The 16155-nt window shown below is 41.2% G+C and overlaps 1 protein-coding gene across 1 annotated transcript in view; it reads right to left on the bottom strand.

The window, feature by feature from the left end:
• Positions 1-7292: 7292 nt before the first annotated feature.
• Positions 7293-16155, bottom strand: part of LOC118211596 (N-terminal EF-hand calcium-binding protein 1-like) — a 46643-nt gene continuing 37780 nt past the window's right edge. Inside the window, exons 7-13 of the mRNA XM_035388932.1 lie at positions 15032-15153; positions 14656-14735; positions 13182-13238; positions 11762-11874; positions 11278-11355; positions 10542-10633; positions 7293-10036 (exon numbers count right to left, since the gene is read on the bottom strand). Coding sequence (XP_035244823.1) covers positions 10008-10036; positions 10542-10633; positions 11278-11355; positions 11762-11874; positions 13182-13238; positions 14656-14735; positions 15032-15153 — 571 coding nt within the window. The 3' untranslated portion in view covers positions 7293-10007. The remainder of the gene's footprint in view (positions 10037-10541; positions 10634-11277; positions 11356-11761; positions 11875-13181; positions 13239-14655; positions 14736-15031; positions 15154-16155) is intronic.

Here is a 16155-nt window from a genome sequence, read left to right as displayed (position 1 = left end):
AGCTGTGCTTCAGTGTCACTTACGTTGCACGGGAGCCGGTAATCTATCAAGCGAGGTAAAAAGGTAAAAAGGTAAAAAGGTAAAAAGGTAAAAAGGTAAAAAGGTAAAAAGGTAAAAAGGTAAAAAGGTAAAAAGGTAAAAAGGTAAAAAGGTAAAAAGGTAAAAAGGTAAAAAGGTAAAAAGGTAAAAAGGTAAAAAGGTAAAGAGTTGCAATAGTGAATTGTTGTGGCTATAAAATTAGCACAACAGTCTTTAGCTAATAGGTTGTTGGTAACAAGTTAGTGCCACAACCTAAACTCAGAATACTTTCTTCAGGGTGTTACTTTTCAGCCTCGGTTCGAGGTCTTTTCTTTGAGTTGCTCTGTTTTCTGCTCAGGCAGTTTAGTTTTATTTTCAGAAAGTTCATACTCCTTAAGCTTTAGCTTTTTACCCAGTACGTGGGTTGTTTTGAGCTTTTCTTTGGGATACTCTCCTTAAGAGTATTGTTTTCCTTTCCGTTATTTTTCCGCTGTCCTTTTGTCTCTTGAGACTTTGTGGTTATTCTACCTTTGGTGAATAGCTTTAAAGAACCCCCCTGTTCAGTTGCGGTTGGTCTCCCAAAACCCCCACTCCCTCACACATGAAGACAATAATACTAATATAAAATATGTATGAGGTGATTTACAAAAAAAGGTTCTTCCTAAAAAAACATGCATTTATTACCTTTTCTATGGTCATAGGTGCACATGCTAGTAGAGACTTTTTTTTTTTTTTTTTTTTTTTTGTTCATTCAAAATCATTAACAAACCCATGTCCTAACCTTTCTTCATGCTGCTAAACACAACCCTATATTTGCCTCAACCCTCAGACTTAGTTTTCCTAACCCTAACCCTAGCTGAATCCTAGTTTGAGCCCTAAACCCTTATTGAAGCCATTGGTACCATTTGAAAACATCAGAAAACCCATTGAAAATCTGTGTAAAACGAGGTAAATATCATGAATACTATAATACAAATGCAAAATATGTTTTGAGGTCATTTAAAGACATATTTTAATGATTAGAGAAGTAGGTAATGAAGCTTAACTTAAAACACCAAAGAAGTCATAGTCTGTCATTTATTGTTAACATCTTCCCAGGACTAAATATTAAGCCCACTACAGGGGCAGATGACTTGAGGGCCAAATTGTTAAATTGCAAATAGAAGCACCCAATTTGGTACATATACTCTTTGGCAAATATATAAATATATATAGCATACAGACAAAACTCACTGCCAACTATTTTCCAGGCCACTGGAAGCTCAAAGTCACTAGCTTAGACCAAATTAATTTGGACATTTTAAATATAAAAATAAAAGTTTCATAACTAGGCACCAAAGCATGTGTAATCACTTTCATGACATTTGGTCCATCCAATTATGAGATGCAATCTTGGCATTTGTTGTGCCCTCTATGGGTGTAGGTTGGTCTGCTGTTGTACACATACTTATCTAACAGCCCTTAACTTGAAATTCCATAACAATCCAACATTTGTATGGAGTTATGTTTTCTTTTAGATTATGCCTAATATCTTCAAAATGGACACTGATTTGTTATGTTAAGAGGAACTCAAGAGCTTGATCCATACTTGCTTCTGGCCACAGTTGGTGTAAATTGGTTAAACTATGTAGGAGGAGAGGAAAATGTGTTTTTCAAAAATCTAAATGGCAAGAAAAATTGTAGGTGAAGCATGGTAGTCCAATTGACAAGTTATGGAGCATACATGCCACACTCTGTGTACCAATTTGATTTAAATCAGAGTTACAGTGTAGGAGATAGCATTTTTAAGCTGAAAACTTGGATCTTCAATTATAGCATCACCACCTGTCCAACTGGAAAAGATATCCCTTGTTTCTGAGTTTGAAAATCACATCTGTTATTGTTGAAAATTTCACCTCTCACCATTTACTACCTCATGGGAATTTGCACACAAAAAACAAATGCTACTCCTAATTATCTGTACAAATAAATACAAATATAAATATCTGGCTTTCTAGCAATTGATTTATAAATTATTTTTTTTTTTTTTTCCCCATTTTCTGCCCATTCTGCATTAGATTTCTAATATAGAGACCAAATAATTTACAGTACCAGTGATATCAATATAACATAAGCCTACATAGCATAATTTGATCATCAGCCTTTTTAAAGGCTCTAAAAATCAGCAGCCTATTTAAAGACTCTCTGGACTGGAGTGTGTGATTTGCTTAGAGGGTGGAGGAGATCTGTGGTGCCCACAGAAATGGGGCAGAGGTGTTATTTCCTTAAGACAGAGGACAAATTTAATTGAAGGGCTGCCTGTAGAAATACAATTTTAAATTTAAAAAGTCATGGTACATTTGAATGGTTTTGGGTCAATCGGCAAACAAATATGTAGCCATTTTGAATTTGTTAAATTTACTTCCTGTTTAAAAAATGTTGGGCATCCCTTCTAGAATGTCTTTGGATCACCCAAGGGAGATGTGTAACAATTTTCCTGCTTTTATCTGCCACAATGTGTTTCACTTAATTCTCCCTACTATTCGGAGAATAGATGACAGAGTAGCACATGAGATGCACAACCAAGTACTAAAAACAGTAATGAAGCAGAACAGTAATTGGAAGCAGGTAAAACGGGATAAAAGCAATTAAACAAGATGGAACAGACACAAAATCAACAGGCTGTTGGTGATGTTAAAAAGTTGGGAAGCAATTGCCGGTATCTACAATGTCCTTAACTGAGTCCACGGATGCTGAGCGGCCTTTTGAAGGTCATTCCAGTCTCAGGGTACAACAGATTGCAATGATAAGTGACCAAGTAAGGTGCTGAATTCTGAAACCTTCAACAGAAGATAATGGACTAAGCGAGTGTTGTAGGTGGAGAGAGTGGGTTGTAATTGGTGGCACAGGCAAGGAGGGGACAGACTAAAGGTGGTTTTATAGATGAACAAAAGCCAGTGGGTTTTTTTCAATGGGTATGCAATAATAGCCAGTTTACTGAGGAATACAGCGCAGTGATGAGTTTTAAAAGGCACATTTGTGGCAAACCCGATGGCAGAATGGTACAAAACATCAAATTTATATCGGGCACCCTGACAAGCAGTTCTATAGGTTATGTCTGGATTTGACATTTGCCTAATTTTCTGATGTGCTCTGTGGTATCGCAATATGCATAAATAAATTAAACAAAAATGTGGGAAAGCAGAGGAAGCAAATGTTACAAAATCACATTTTGGGTGCATTTTCTCATACAAGATCATTGTTAAACATTACCCTGCTTGGCTTGAGTTCCATGTCAATAGCTGCATGTTAATGTCTTAATATACAGCTGTTGGAGCAACATATGGAGCTACAGGACTGTGGACCTCCATTTCAGCATACATACTTCAATACACTGCAATACAGCTGCAATACCATCTTATTTCCAGTGCATTGTGGAATATTGGAAACTAATAAAACAAATGAATCGCTGAATATGTGGCTTCTATTCATCCCATGTTCCTCAGGTTGCAGATACACAGGCAGCTCTCTCCAACCCAAGAAAATAGAGACCCTCTGTACAGTTGGTTAAATTGACAAAGCAGGGCCAGTTGGCACAATCCACACAGGTCAGATGGTAGTAACTGGTGAACTATGAGCCATTACTGCAAATATAATATAACTGAGTTTGTAACGATGCTCAATATTCAACTTGCCAGTATCATAAAACAGCATCTGGGACTTATATATTTGGCAGAACAGAACAAATGTACTTAACCCCAGCTAAAAAAGCCCCTAGGCTTCATGTAGGGCATCCTAATAAGGGCAGTTTTTGAATACAAACCATGAAACTTACCTTCAATTTTATTCGGCGCACTTTTCATGTAACAGTCTGTCTCTGAAGTTCATCTATATTATTCTCAGCAGCTTCATAAATACACTAAGATGCAGCCTTTTTTTCCAGCCCATTTACAGTTTAATGTGTTTATACATACAGCCTCTGATCCTCAAAAACCAAAACATGAATTCTATGAGATTGTTGCCTTGGATAAAAATCATTCCAAATTGTTTCTTATCTTCTTCCTTAACAAACACAGTTTTTGGTGATTTGATGAACCTGGCAAACTAAGAGAAAAAGAGAATGAAAAATGTATTGAATTTAATTGAGATTGAAGGCGTTGATTGAATCCAAGCCTGTGGTTCACAATTCTCTCCTTTCATGGCAACACCATAATGGACAGATAAGCTGAAAGGACTTGGCTTGCTGCAGTATCTCAGTGAAACCGAAGGTCTATAACTCCTCCAGCTGATGGCTCCCTAGGGCCACAGGTTTCTAAGGGTTCTATCATTTCCTGAGGCTGAAAATGAGACTGCAGTGAAGCAGAATTATTCCCTCAAAATCGTGGATAAATAACTTTTTAACAAATTTGTAACAAAAAATTGCAGATTCTTTTGGGGCAACACTCTACATCTGGCCACCTAATACCCCGCCCACCCCTTAAATTTGATTGGCTACACAGTTGTTTAAATACCCCACCCACTTATTTCCCAGGTCACCACTGTAAATGAGAATTAAGTTCTCAGTTGAATTAACTGGTTAAATAAATTGTATTCCTGAAGTCTGAGTCGCATGTGGATGCACACTTTGAAGGAATAAAGAAATGAGAAGCTACCTATTCAAAACACTGGAAACACATGAAAAACACTTTTGCACACATCATTTTTATGATTTTTTTCACCCTGATGTTCCTAATCATTAACAATGACAAGACCCATAAGAGCTGATCAGTCTGCACCTGGGATCTATAGGGTCAACATTAAATTTGCAGGCACAAATGCAGAGAAGCTCAAAGTAATTACAGTGTGAAGATGTGAGGCTGTTTGAAAGCTGGGTATTCATTCTTTTGATGCTAGCTAAGCCCCTGCTTTTGTGCCTGACTCCAAGGTGTTCAAAGGTTGATAATCATGAGCATGTAATGAATACAGCTCTGATACATTTTTTTTTTTTAAAGATATTTGAAAGGCCTTCACAATATAGAGCAACATGAAAGCATAATTTCATCTCCCACCTTTCTTGGAATATAACAGATCAAATAATTAATGTTATAGGGGAAAGCTTTAGTTAAATTGATTTTTTTTAAATCACCACAGGAAAATAGAGAGAAATCAAACAGCCCAGTTGAAAATACAGCCTAATGGGTATAGTGTATGGCCCCCAAAATTAGACTCGGATGGATTTATGCATATTTGTAGTGGTAGGCCTTTTGGTCAACAGTGGTATGTGATTAGAAGAATGCCATCTTGTATTGACTGAGTTGAGCTATACTTTGGTATCAGTTTGTAGATAATAGTTTTCATAAACCACACGCAGCTTGGGCTTCATTAACCCTAAAATGGGTGTAGCAGTAGTGTGAAATTAATGACCTGCTGATTTTAACCAATCCGTGAATTGTGCCTTTGCGAGTATTTAGCATTTAGTCAGCTATGCTCTTGCCTTGAACCAATCAAATCCAGCAGAAAGTTTAGTGCTTTGAAAGCACAATACTTGTAATGCACATTAGGCTAGAAAACTGGCCTTTTCTGTTTGCACAAATTCTGGTTTAAGTCACACCCACTGCCATGTTTCTATCTTTGTATACAGACAGTGTCATCTCTGTATGCCCTCTGAGTGTTTATACAAGTCAGAAGGAAACATGCCATGCATATTTCTGTCATTGTGACACCAATAAATTCAAATAAAAAAAATTGTGATTGTAACGTTGCTTTTCAAGCAATTTCTACTGGGGTTTCATTACCAGCCTAAATCAAAATTTGTACACATTAATATATATTTTTTGATTATTTTAGTTATATTTTAGTTATAGTTTTTCCATCAATGATCATCTCAGGTCAAGGTTATTCTTTAAAAAAAATAGCAAAGACTGATATCATATTCACTATCTCCTGTCAAGTGCTGATATTGCTATAACTTTCATTTTGAGGTGAGAAGCTTTATTTTCCAGAAATAAAGCAAATCACAGTAAGAAGTTTATGGAAGTGCATGCATAACTCCAGCATTGTTGTGTGTTATATTTTATTTGTGATACTTCCCAGTGCACAAGTTTCGTATCCCCCAACCACTAAGGTAAACGTCATTGGTACACCTTGTCACCCTGTGTATTCGACAGATGACTGCTGAGTGAGCAAATGACGGAATCTAGATGGGTAGAAATCTAGATTGAGAGACATTTTTCATTAAAGGATGAGGTTAACCCCAATATAACCCAATAGCAGATATGACATGGCTACGTCCTATACAGTAAATGTCCAGTGTTAATTCAACTCTAACAGTGTACAGCACACATGAATCCAGTTGGGACCATATGTAATCAATGAGAATACTTTCACTTTTCAACCAAATGTAACTGGATTTTCGCCTGAACATCTAGATGGCGTTCCGACTTTTCACCATGAAAATGTTTACTGGGCGATTTGTCTTCAGGATTTTATATGTAGAAATGTAAAATAGGTCCCCAAACCTCTTGTTCAATATACACAACACTGGCTAGTGCACTAGAGCTTTAAGATTGAGTTTTCCTTCTTCTAATGAGCAAACAAGTACCCAAGTATTGCTTTGAATCTTCTAGCATGAGAGCTGCATATGCAATTACACCCTAAGCTTATTATAACTGATGTGAGCAACAGAAGCTACAAATACTAATCAAAATTAGACAAAGACCATGTCTGTCAGTAAAGAATACAATGTGGTTATGTGTCAGAAGAATCACAAATTACCAGGAGGCTAACCTGACACCAGTCTCAGCCCTTCTAAGACTGAAAAGAAAGCAAGCTTATATAAACTCTGTGGCTGATTAGCAACAGGTAACCCAAATCAAGCAGGCTCTGACCAATGATTACAGCTAATAGGGAGGTGGCTCCACCCACCAGCCTTAGCTCAGAACACAATAAACCATTCGCCGATTTCGGCCTCACTTCGATTTCCGCAGCAACCCATAACAATAAAAAAAGATTCAGAACAAAACCGCATGATTTGCAAGAGGCCAGGGGTAGTGGGTCACCTACAGTACTGCAAATTACATCACAACCTATTAGGAATTTATATTAATTCATAAGATCGGTTAACGTTGACATCACTTGGAAGGACACAGAGATGTTCCTGTGTAGGAACTGTGTATCCTGTTAGCTAAGATTTAATTTATGATCACATTCCCAACAAGTCATAAAACATAGCAAGGGGCTTGCTAAAATTTTTTTTTTTTTTTTTTGGAAATCCAGAAGAAACTTCCATATTTATATATGACACCTCACATAGTCACTTAATTAATCAAATTGATATATTTATAAGACATCACTGGACTGATTCTCAGACAGTTTAAAAACCAGAGAATACCCTTCCTGTCTTCATTCATACAATGATAGTTCTGGATGTTATATTTAAACCTAAAAATATATTCGTGACAATATTGAGGCTGTATTGGAATCGACCGATAATAGCTTAAACAAACGTATAGGTATTGGTCTGGTGCTAGCATAAAGGTGATATGATAACTGAAAATGTATGTACCAGAGACATTGTGTTTGATGCTCCGATGATGCTTTAAATCAAGCAAAAAATGGCATGCTAAAAACGTAACCTAATCTGCACCTGAACCTTTTTTATTTATTATTTTTTACAAACCAAACTCACAAGAAAAGCTATACAGTGACTCTATGGCTCTCTGGACTCATGCTCCCAGCTTAATAATTATGTAGGCATATTTAAGTATTGTTATACCAACATAATTTTTCCTTTTCTTAATTAAGTTCACATTTGTGCTCATCCACTTCCATGAATGAAGACACTTGGTGGCAATTTTCAATTGTGCCGCAATGTAAAATATTATTATTGACATCAGCCAATACGGCCAGTGAAATATCAATTACTGATATGGCCCCCCAGAAATTGTCATGTTCAGCTCATCAAAACAGTCATGTTTTGCCTTAGGCTAATGCATATAACAGTTGAATTTATGGGTTAACAATGCACTCATATTGGAAGTAAAATCTTAATGAGGACAATGTGTGAGTGTGTACTGTATGTGTGTACACTGGTAAATATGCATCTGTCCAGACTGGCTGGCAAGCTCTTTCAAATTCTGTTCAAATATTATTCACTGTTTATGGTTGTCTGTCATCAGTGTTCCTGAAGAAGATTCCAATGTGCTTTCCAAGTGATATTTAACCAAAAATAATGAAATAGCCACAGTGACTGGCTTTGGCAATGACATCTACATTACAGAAAAACATGCATTTCAAAACATTTACCTTTTATTAACTTCACGTCCTGACAATTTTTTTTTTAGTCATGTTCATTAAAACCTTAAGTTACAAGGGACAAAAGAAAGAAAGAAAAAAAAAAAAAAAAGCAACAGATGTGCATTGAACATGATGGCTTCAACAGGTAATGTCTTAAGTAAATATGCAAGCAAAGGTAACATTTTTGACGGGTCAATTTGCAGCTGCCATCAAGGACAGTCAATTGTTGTACCTCGTGACAGAATGTTCTGGATTAGTTGTCGGCAATGGTGATTCTAAGGTAACCGAAAAGACTGCTGATGATTCATCAAGTACAGAACAAGTGTTACAATGCCACGGTGCTTTCACAGAGATCACACAAACATGCAGTGTTAGGAGTCCCTATTTTTAACCGGGAGAAGAAAAACGTGTCAGAGCCATAGCTACAGCTAAACCAGCACTGGACCAAAGGTTATGAGCTTAATTACATTTTACTTTTCATAGTTGTGCTGTCTGACACAATACCAACTGTGAGATGTGAGGGCATCGAACATCTTCATCCAGATAACAATCTACTCAACAGAACACATGAAACTCAGATCTATGTCCTTTGAGAAAACTCTGTTGTTAAGCTGACGGTAGTGTGAAGCAGTGTACTGATCAGCCAACTTAATGTGTGCACACAGCCATGCTTTGAATTTTGTAATTAATACACAAACAGTCCCCGTACAGAAAACATCCCTCTGTCAGAAGGGAAGGGAAATTCTGAAGCAGCGCCTACACAATCTAATCATATTTAGGACACAGAACTCACTTAACAAGTTAAATGAATGTAAAATCTCTAAGCACAGAAATCAATATTTCATGAGGTGTTCTTAACAGGAAAGATCGTCATTTTATTCTGATTAGCTATATGTCAACAATAGAGAACAGAAAACAGGTTAGGCAAAGTTGAAATGTGCATAATACTTGGTGTAGCTCTGTTCTCAGAAGCTGCTAGCTACCAAGCTAAGATATCGTTGTTGCTATGCTGTTCCTCAGCGGTGAATACGCATTGCACAGAGTGACATAAAATGCATACTATTTTACATCTTGCATATTCTATAACCTCATTTACAGAGCTGTATTTAAACTGGTGCAGTTGCCATATAGTGCCTGTTCCAGGTTACATTTGATTCAAAACCATGGCCATAAGTCCCTACATTCAGACCTCATGGTGGGCTGAATTCTTCCTCAGACCTCTTTGCTTCAACAATAACAAAAGTAGCCATAATGACACAAACAGCAATCATGCTATTTAGGATTGTTAAAACCACAATGTACAGTATCATTGTGTCGCGCCTGCATGATTGCTTTTTCTTCCTGTATGGATGGTACTGACCTATCCTAGAAAATGTCTTCTGCCATCAAACAGATCCAAATGCCTCATAACAAAGGTGTCAAATTCACAAACTGAATTTGTTTGTGCCTGGAATGGAGATGTTCAAAAAATAACTTCAAGACTTAAACTCAAACAGGTTTTGGCCTTTTGAAAGCGTACAGTACGCATCCGTGTGTAAAGACCGTTCTCACTCTTGCATTTTTCAAAAAACAAACGGAAAGGAGAAAGGAAGCGAATGCTCTGCGTCTTCAGCGTAGTCCAGGATGCGGTCACACACACACTTAACGATGTCTTAATGGCCTGGAACGAGCATGGTGCAGACTGGAATCCTCTCGCTCGCGTCTTGGCTCCCGGTGACGCCAGCTGCTTAGCGTTGTCAGTTGTTATTCATTATCCACCAGGAAGCTTGAAAATGAGAGGTTTCGTTAAGCGCCGAAAAACGTGTCAACGATGCCCCGTTTGTCAGGAGTTTAAGCTATGCCTTGCCAAAACCATTTCAAATGTAAATATTACTGTTTGACTCTTGGGCTTAAGAATAGTTTCAAAAAGGATACCAGCACAAGTTTAATACATCAAGCAATGACGTTTGTAGTTTTCATGCAGTAATTATGACTGTAAAACAATTAACTATATCAATAAACTCAAGTTCCAAAAAATGATTCCATGGAAACAACAAGAAGTGAACCGCAGACTTACTTTTCTCTGTGGCTGACAGTTTTCTTTATTTTAAGCAACTATTTAGAACACTGGACTGCAGCTATTTAGAACAATGCTTCAGGACAAGAATTATTTTCTAATACTTGAACAGTGTTGAACAGTGTTGTCATTACAACCAAATGGGAACCCGAATGTTCTCCTAGCTCATGCTAGCTGGGATCCTGCTGGCGCATGACCTGCCCTGACCTCTCACCTGGAAGCAGCATGGTGGTCACGACCTCCGGGTCCTCCAGCACATCGATGATGCAGCGCTGGAATGCCTTGCTGGCGTTGGACTGCAGGTGGCTGAGGACGACACGGACAGAGGAATCGGTGATTCACGCTCACGTCAATGACACACTGCCCCACATGCAGCACTGCTCCAATCAGTATGCCTAAGATGCATGCATTTCACTGTTTCGGGCAATGACATCAATGCACTGTGGTGTAAGCCTTACAGGAAGGTTTCCACATTTGCAGTGCTGTTAGGTCATTATCATTAAATCACTATCATTAGTCAGCAGGTTCCACCAATTCAATTTGCAGTCACAAATCGATTTGTACGGTAGAACTTCAGCTCAGGAAAGACTTAATCTTTCCTAATAGGCTATCATTATGACATTAATTTGTTCTCAATATCAAGTGTTATAATTAGATACAACATGGTGCTTTTTAATTTGTTAAATTATCTATGAATGTCGGTCGCATGCATTGTGTTGTGTAAAAAAAATGACACTGGAAAATGACTTGAGCGTCTAAGAAAGTTACTAAGAAGGAAAGTAGGGCATTTTTTCAGTGTGGTTTTCCTTCAGCTGGTGAGGATATAACCATCGTGGGTAGGAAAGGAGATAAGAGCCATCTGCTCAGCGGGAGAGAGGCATGTTTCATCAGACGCCAGGCACCAGCCAGCCAAACCCCCAGATGCCACCTGTGTCGAGCCCCCGACCCACCTCATCCAGGAGAGACGGTCCTGCCAGAACTCATACATTATGAAGCAGGATTTCTCCGGAAGCTTCTGTATGGACACACTGTGTGAAGAGGGAGAGACTCGATAATCAGTGCTATTCAGGAGTCGGACAATTCTCATACCTCATGTAAACAATTCATGAGTTTCACTGTTTAAAAGTGAGGATGATGTTTTGTTGTGCATAGTATGTGTACAGGAGTGGTCATTCTTCAGAGTCAACATGTTCTAAATATATTACATAAATAAATGCATCATCATTTAGCAGTGGTATTATTATCACCATCAATATTCATATTAGCAATTTCTCCCACATGCAAATTCAAAGCACTATTATTGATCAGATGTCAGTGGTGTCATTTTCTAATAGGAGCAGCCATCAGAAGATATATCGGGTATAATGCCGGTCTGCGGTCGGCCCTCGGGCGGCCCATGCTAGGCCCGGCGGCCTCTCGACGGAGGGGACCCACTGTAAGTTGTCACTCCGGTCGGCGGTGGCGTCGGCGTAGCTCTTCAGCGCCCGCTGGAACTCGCTGACGTCCTTCTCCGCCACTGACAGCTGTCTCTGGACCAGCAGGATGTTCTGTTGGGGGCAGAGAACAGGGCACGGTTCCTCGCCGCTCGACCGCCAGGGCTACGATAAGAACCGCGGAGAGCGAGCCGGGGACGGGAGACGGCACAATGTAGGGCAGCGCCGCCGCTCCGATAGCAAATAACTAAATAAATCATTTAAAGGTGCGTGACTCCGCCAGCGCGCGGCCTGCTTATCTCTGACTCCGCAGCGCAGCTCTAGCTCAACCCAAGGATGCGTGACAGGAAACCGGCTCGCCGTGCCCGCCGCTGTTTCGGACGTTCTCGCGCTGTTAACCGAAAGCTCGGCGTAAACGCTAAAACGGCTGAGGAAATGAAAGACGTGCCGTCCCCGTTGTTTGACGTCCTGGTTCATACGCGGGTATCGGCCGTTGTAATGCGGGTAGGGGAGATAAAGAGCGTGGCATTATCTGGGCTGGGAGACAGTGAGCAATGCTGGAGGTGGGGGGGGGGGGCGGGCTCAGTGAATTAAATCAGAGAAGCAGATGGGGACACTGCTGTCACATTCCTGATCAAGGTGCTTAATCTCAATGCTCCGGTATAAACAATCCTCCCGGAAGGGCCGGATAAGGGCATCGGCAGAGATAAAATATCAGCGCATTGCACTGTGTCCATTCCACCGTGTCTAATCTGCCTAACAAGGGAAGCAGAAGAGCAAACAGGACCTCAGCTACAAACTGCTCTTTTCCCAGGAGCTGCTAAATAATGTAATCCATGTAATCTTTTGTTTTTAACAGGTTACATTAACTGGCCCTAAAATTAATCCATGAAAAAAAATACATAAATAGATTTGAATATGCAAAAATCGATCTTTGTTCCAGGTCAACAGTCCAGGATGGGGTGTCCTTGCTTAGTACTCCAGGTCCCAAATTATTACAGGAATTCCTTAAAAATGCTTAATCATTTCTTTGGAATGATCTGCCTATGGATATTAGGGACAGTGTCAATAGTATTTTAAAATGAATAGTAGCCCTAACACTAAGCATAAGACATACTTTTAGTGCATTGAATTCTATGCTTAAAATGTCCAGTGGTCCAAAACCGTGTGAGCACACAGAAATGAATCCAAGCGACTTAAAATCCAACCTGAGCGAGTGTGAAGTCACGGCTGTACGTTAGACGTGAGTACTTTCAGTCACACAGACTTGCATTCAGCTGGTACTCCCATTCGTGAAAATTCAGAAGTTGGGCGCGTGCATAACCCTTGTCAGTCACAAAGCTGGATTTACACGCTCTCAGACATGATCTTCCCTTACGGTGGTATGCGTCTGAAAAATAAGGCCTAGGGCGCACACTTACAGATCGGCACGAGCTGGATATTGTGTCCTCCTCCTTCAGGGGCTCCAGTTTCGGGCTCTGGTAAAAGCAGGGACAAAAAGTTCACTAAACTAAAGATTGAAGAAAATCTCTTTTTCCAAATGTTAGTGGGGGGGGGTGGGGTTCTGCCTCACAGGAAACCACAGCAACAGCAAACCGTTCAGTCCCTCCAACTAACATATCGCCCTGCTTCAGCAGGGACGTAATAAGAGGCGTTCATTAGATGCCCATGGGAGGGACTGGCATTTTATTCTGGCAATGTGTAGCCATGAGCACGTCTGTATTATGCTAAAACAAAGCCAAAACAAACATACGATGTTTCACTATAATCACTGGTGTCTGGAAAATGTACATGTATTTCCACATAGTCTGGAAAGGGTACTGCTGAACAGAAATGGAAGCTGAAGAGAATGCATAAACACTAGGCTGGGAATTTACATAAAACATTCGTTGGTAACATTGCACATTCAACTTTTCAGCTTTTCAGTGTAGCTGAAATTTAAAATAGCCTTTATCACTATATTGATTTACAGCCAATCAGATAATGATGATGATGATGATTATTATTGAGTAGACTATAACTACTGTATTGTAAATGCATTTCACCCCAAAAAAATATACTTATGATTTCATCAAAGCCCAGTGTTAATATTAGCGCACAGAACAATAGCGCAATTTGTGACCTGTAAGCAGCTGGCAAAAGAAAATTAAAACGGCGCTCGCATCAAAATCAGCAATCAAGTGAGGAAGCGGGAGAAAGCGGTGATGACCGCAAGCAGTATTACTAACACCAGCAGCACCGCGTCTCCGACTGTCGGCCAGGAGTTTAAATGCAGGAAATGTTGTCCTGAAGCCGTCCCCTTCCCTGAAGGGCAATTACAGCGGCCTGTTTTGGGCACGAGCGCAGTAACTAATAGACGTGCCACTTAAACGAATAAGCTGAGCATTGATTGTGTCTGAGGACCAACAATCCTGGGTGCTTTTTGTTCCGGCAAAGGAGATGAGGAGGGGTGGGGAGTCGGTCTGAATGACGGCACGACATGACGTCCAGAGAACCGGGCAAGCGACTGCAAAGTCGTTGGCTCACTTCCCAGGTGGGGCACTGTTGTTGTACTTTTGAGCTAAGTACCGAAACTCAATTACTTCGGTATAAATCAGACCTGGCGTCAAATACGTATTTGTTTTGGATTCAAATGCTGTTCTGCGCTTTACTGATATTGTCTGGTGTATTGGAACCAATGAAATACTCTCAAAAAGTGCAAACCCTGCTTTCTGGTCATATTGGCAAGCTCAATTGCACTAGGCAAGATCAATAGAGCACAGACAATTTGAATCTAAAACAACTACGTATTTGACCCAGGTCTGGTATAAATATATGAGGGGACAAATTTTAAGCAGTACAGTGTAAGTAGCTCTGGGTAGATGCATCTGCTGATTTCCTGAATATTAAATGTACCTGACACTCCAGCTTGTCGATGAGCTGCTGGAGTCTGTTGATCTGTGAGTTCCAGTGGTCGTCTGGCTCCACAGCGACTCCTATCAGGGGTACACGATTAAACATACAAGCTTTACTGAGGCAACACCTGCCTCCTCACTCATCACATGCAGGCATGTATCTGGCACTGGATGAGCCGCCCAGCAGCCCCCCCAAAGCGCATTTTAATTGCTAAAAGGCCACTCTACAGGTAGTAGATATTAACTCTTACTTTGGCGTACATTGCTATGTCCTTAACAGTGATGAGACATGGCTCAGCACCGCTGCATGTCCGTTTGCAGAACGCAGTTCACACCCGTGGCTGTGGCGGTACTGTACCCGCGCGCGCATGCGTTACCTGTGGTGAGCATGCCCGAGTAGGGGTCGGTGGGAGACAGACACAGGCTCTTCTGGGCCCGGCGGCCGCACCTCCTGGTGCTCCTCAGTGCGGACTGGTCGTCGAGCTTCTTCACGTCCTTCCTGCGGAAGACGAGGGAGCTCAGTTTTCGTGCAGCTGCGAGCCGCCCTCAGAGCGCAACGTGCTAACGAAGCGAGGCAAACGAGCGGGAAAACGAGCAGTGGAGCTCTGGGCAGCCCGTTTTATTGCGCTGTGAGTATTTTTAAGGTCAGAGGCCCCCCTCTAGAGCTGTGGCTGGTGTGCAGTGGTACCTGCTGTCAGAGAGAGGAGAGTGATTATTACTCCTAGACTCTCATGGCGGATTGTCCTCAGGACACCGAAAGGGCACGACGGCGAGGTGTAAATCTGTCTCCATGGACCCCGCAACGGACCGCCGCCGGCCAATGGGAGAGCCCCCCGCTGTGTGCGTACAGCCAGGGGCGGACAGAGGGGCAGCTGGGTGGAGTGTATGTGCCCAGACCCATCACCCCCCCAAACGCCCAGCATCTGTCAGGTGGTTAATCAGCTCAGTTGCCGGACCGCGAAGTGAAGGAGATTCTGCGGTTGCCCGGATCGATACAGGCCATTTCAGCAAGGAGACAAACCTACAAATGCAACTGATCGTTGCAGGTGGACTGACACCTGCAGGAGGTCAGGAAGCCCGAGGAGACCCTTAGTTTGCCCCGCCAATTTCTCACAACGCGGTGAGGGGCAGTACATGTTTAGAGAGCTGGGCTTGTAACCCCAGAGGTTTCGGGTTCGATTCCCAGACGGGGGAATGGCTGTTGCCCCCTCCAGCAAGTCGCAAAACTGCTGAACGCTTCGGCAAAATAACCAGCCAGCTGGGTAAACGTGATAACGAAACGTGCGCAAGCCACTCCGGGTAAATGCGCATGCTAAATTTAAAATGTCAGTGCGTCACATCGCTCTTCGTGCTGAACCCCAGGTGTCTGAAGGTGTCTTTAATCCTCAACGAAGGATTTTAGTGAGCGGTCGCTTCGCACCGTTACCGAAGCCGATCATGCAGAACCGAAGGAAAAAAAAGGTTTACGTGAGAATCAAACCAGACAGCCGGCCAAAGCTAA

The sequence above is a fragment of the Anguilla anguilla genome, chromosome 13, assembly GCF_013347855.1.
Source record: "Anguilla anguilla isolate fAngAng1 chromosome 13, fAngAng1.pri, whole genome shotgun sequence".
In the NCBI taxonomy this organism is placed as follows: Eukaryota; Metazoa; Chordata; class Actinopteri; order Anguilliformes; family Anguillidae; genus Anguilla; species Anguilla anguilla.
The sequence above is the reverse complement of the archived record's forward strand: the minus strand, read 5'-3'. Positions and strand labels throughout refer to the sequence as shown.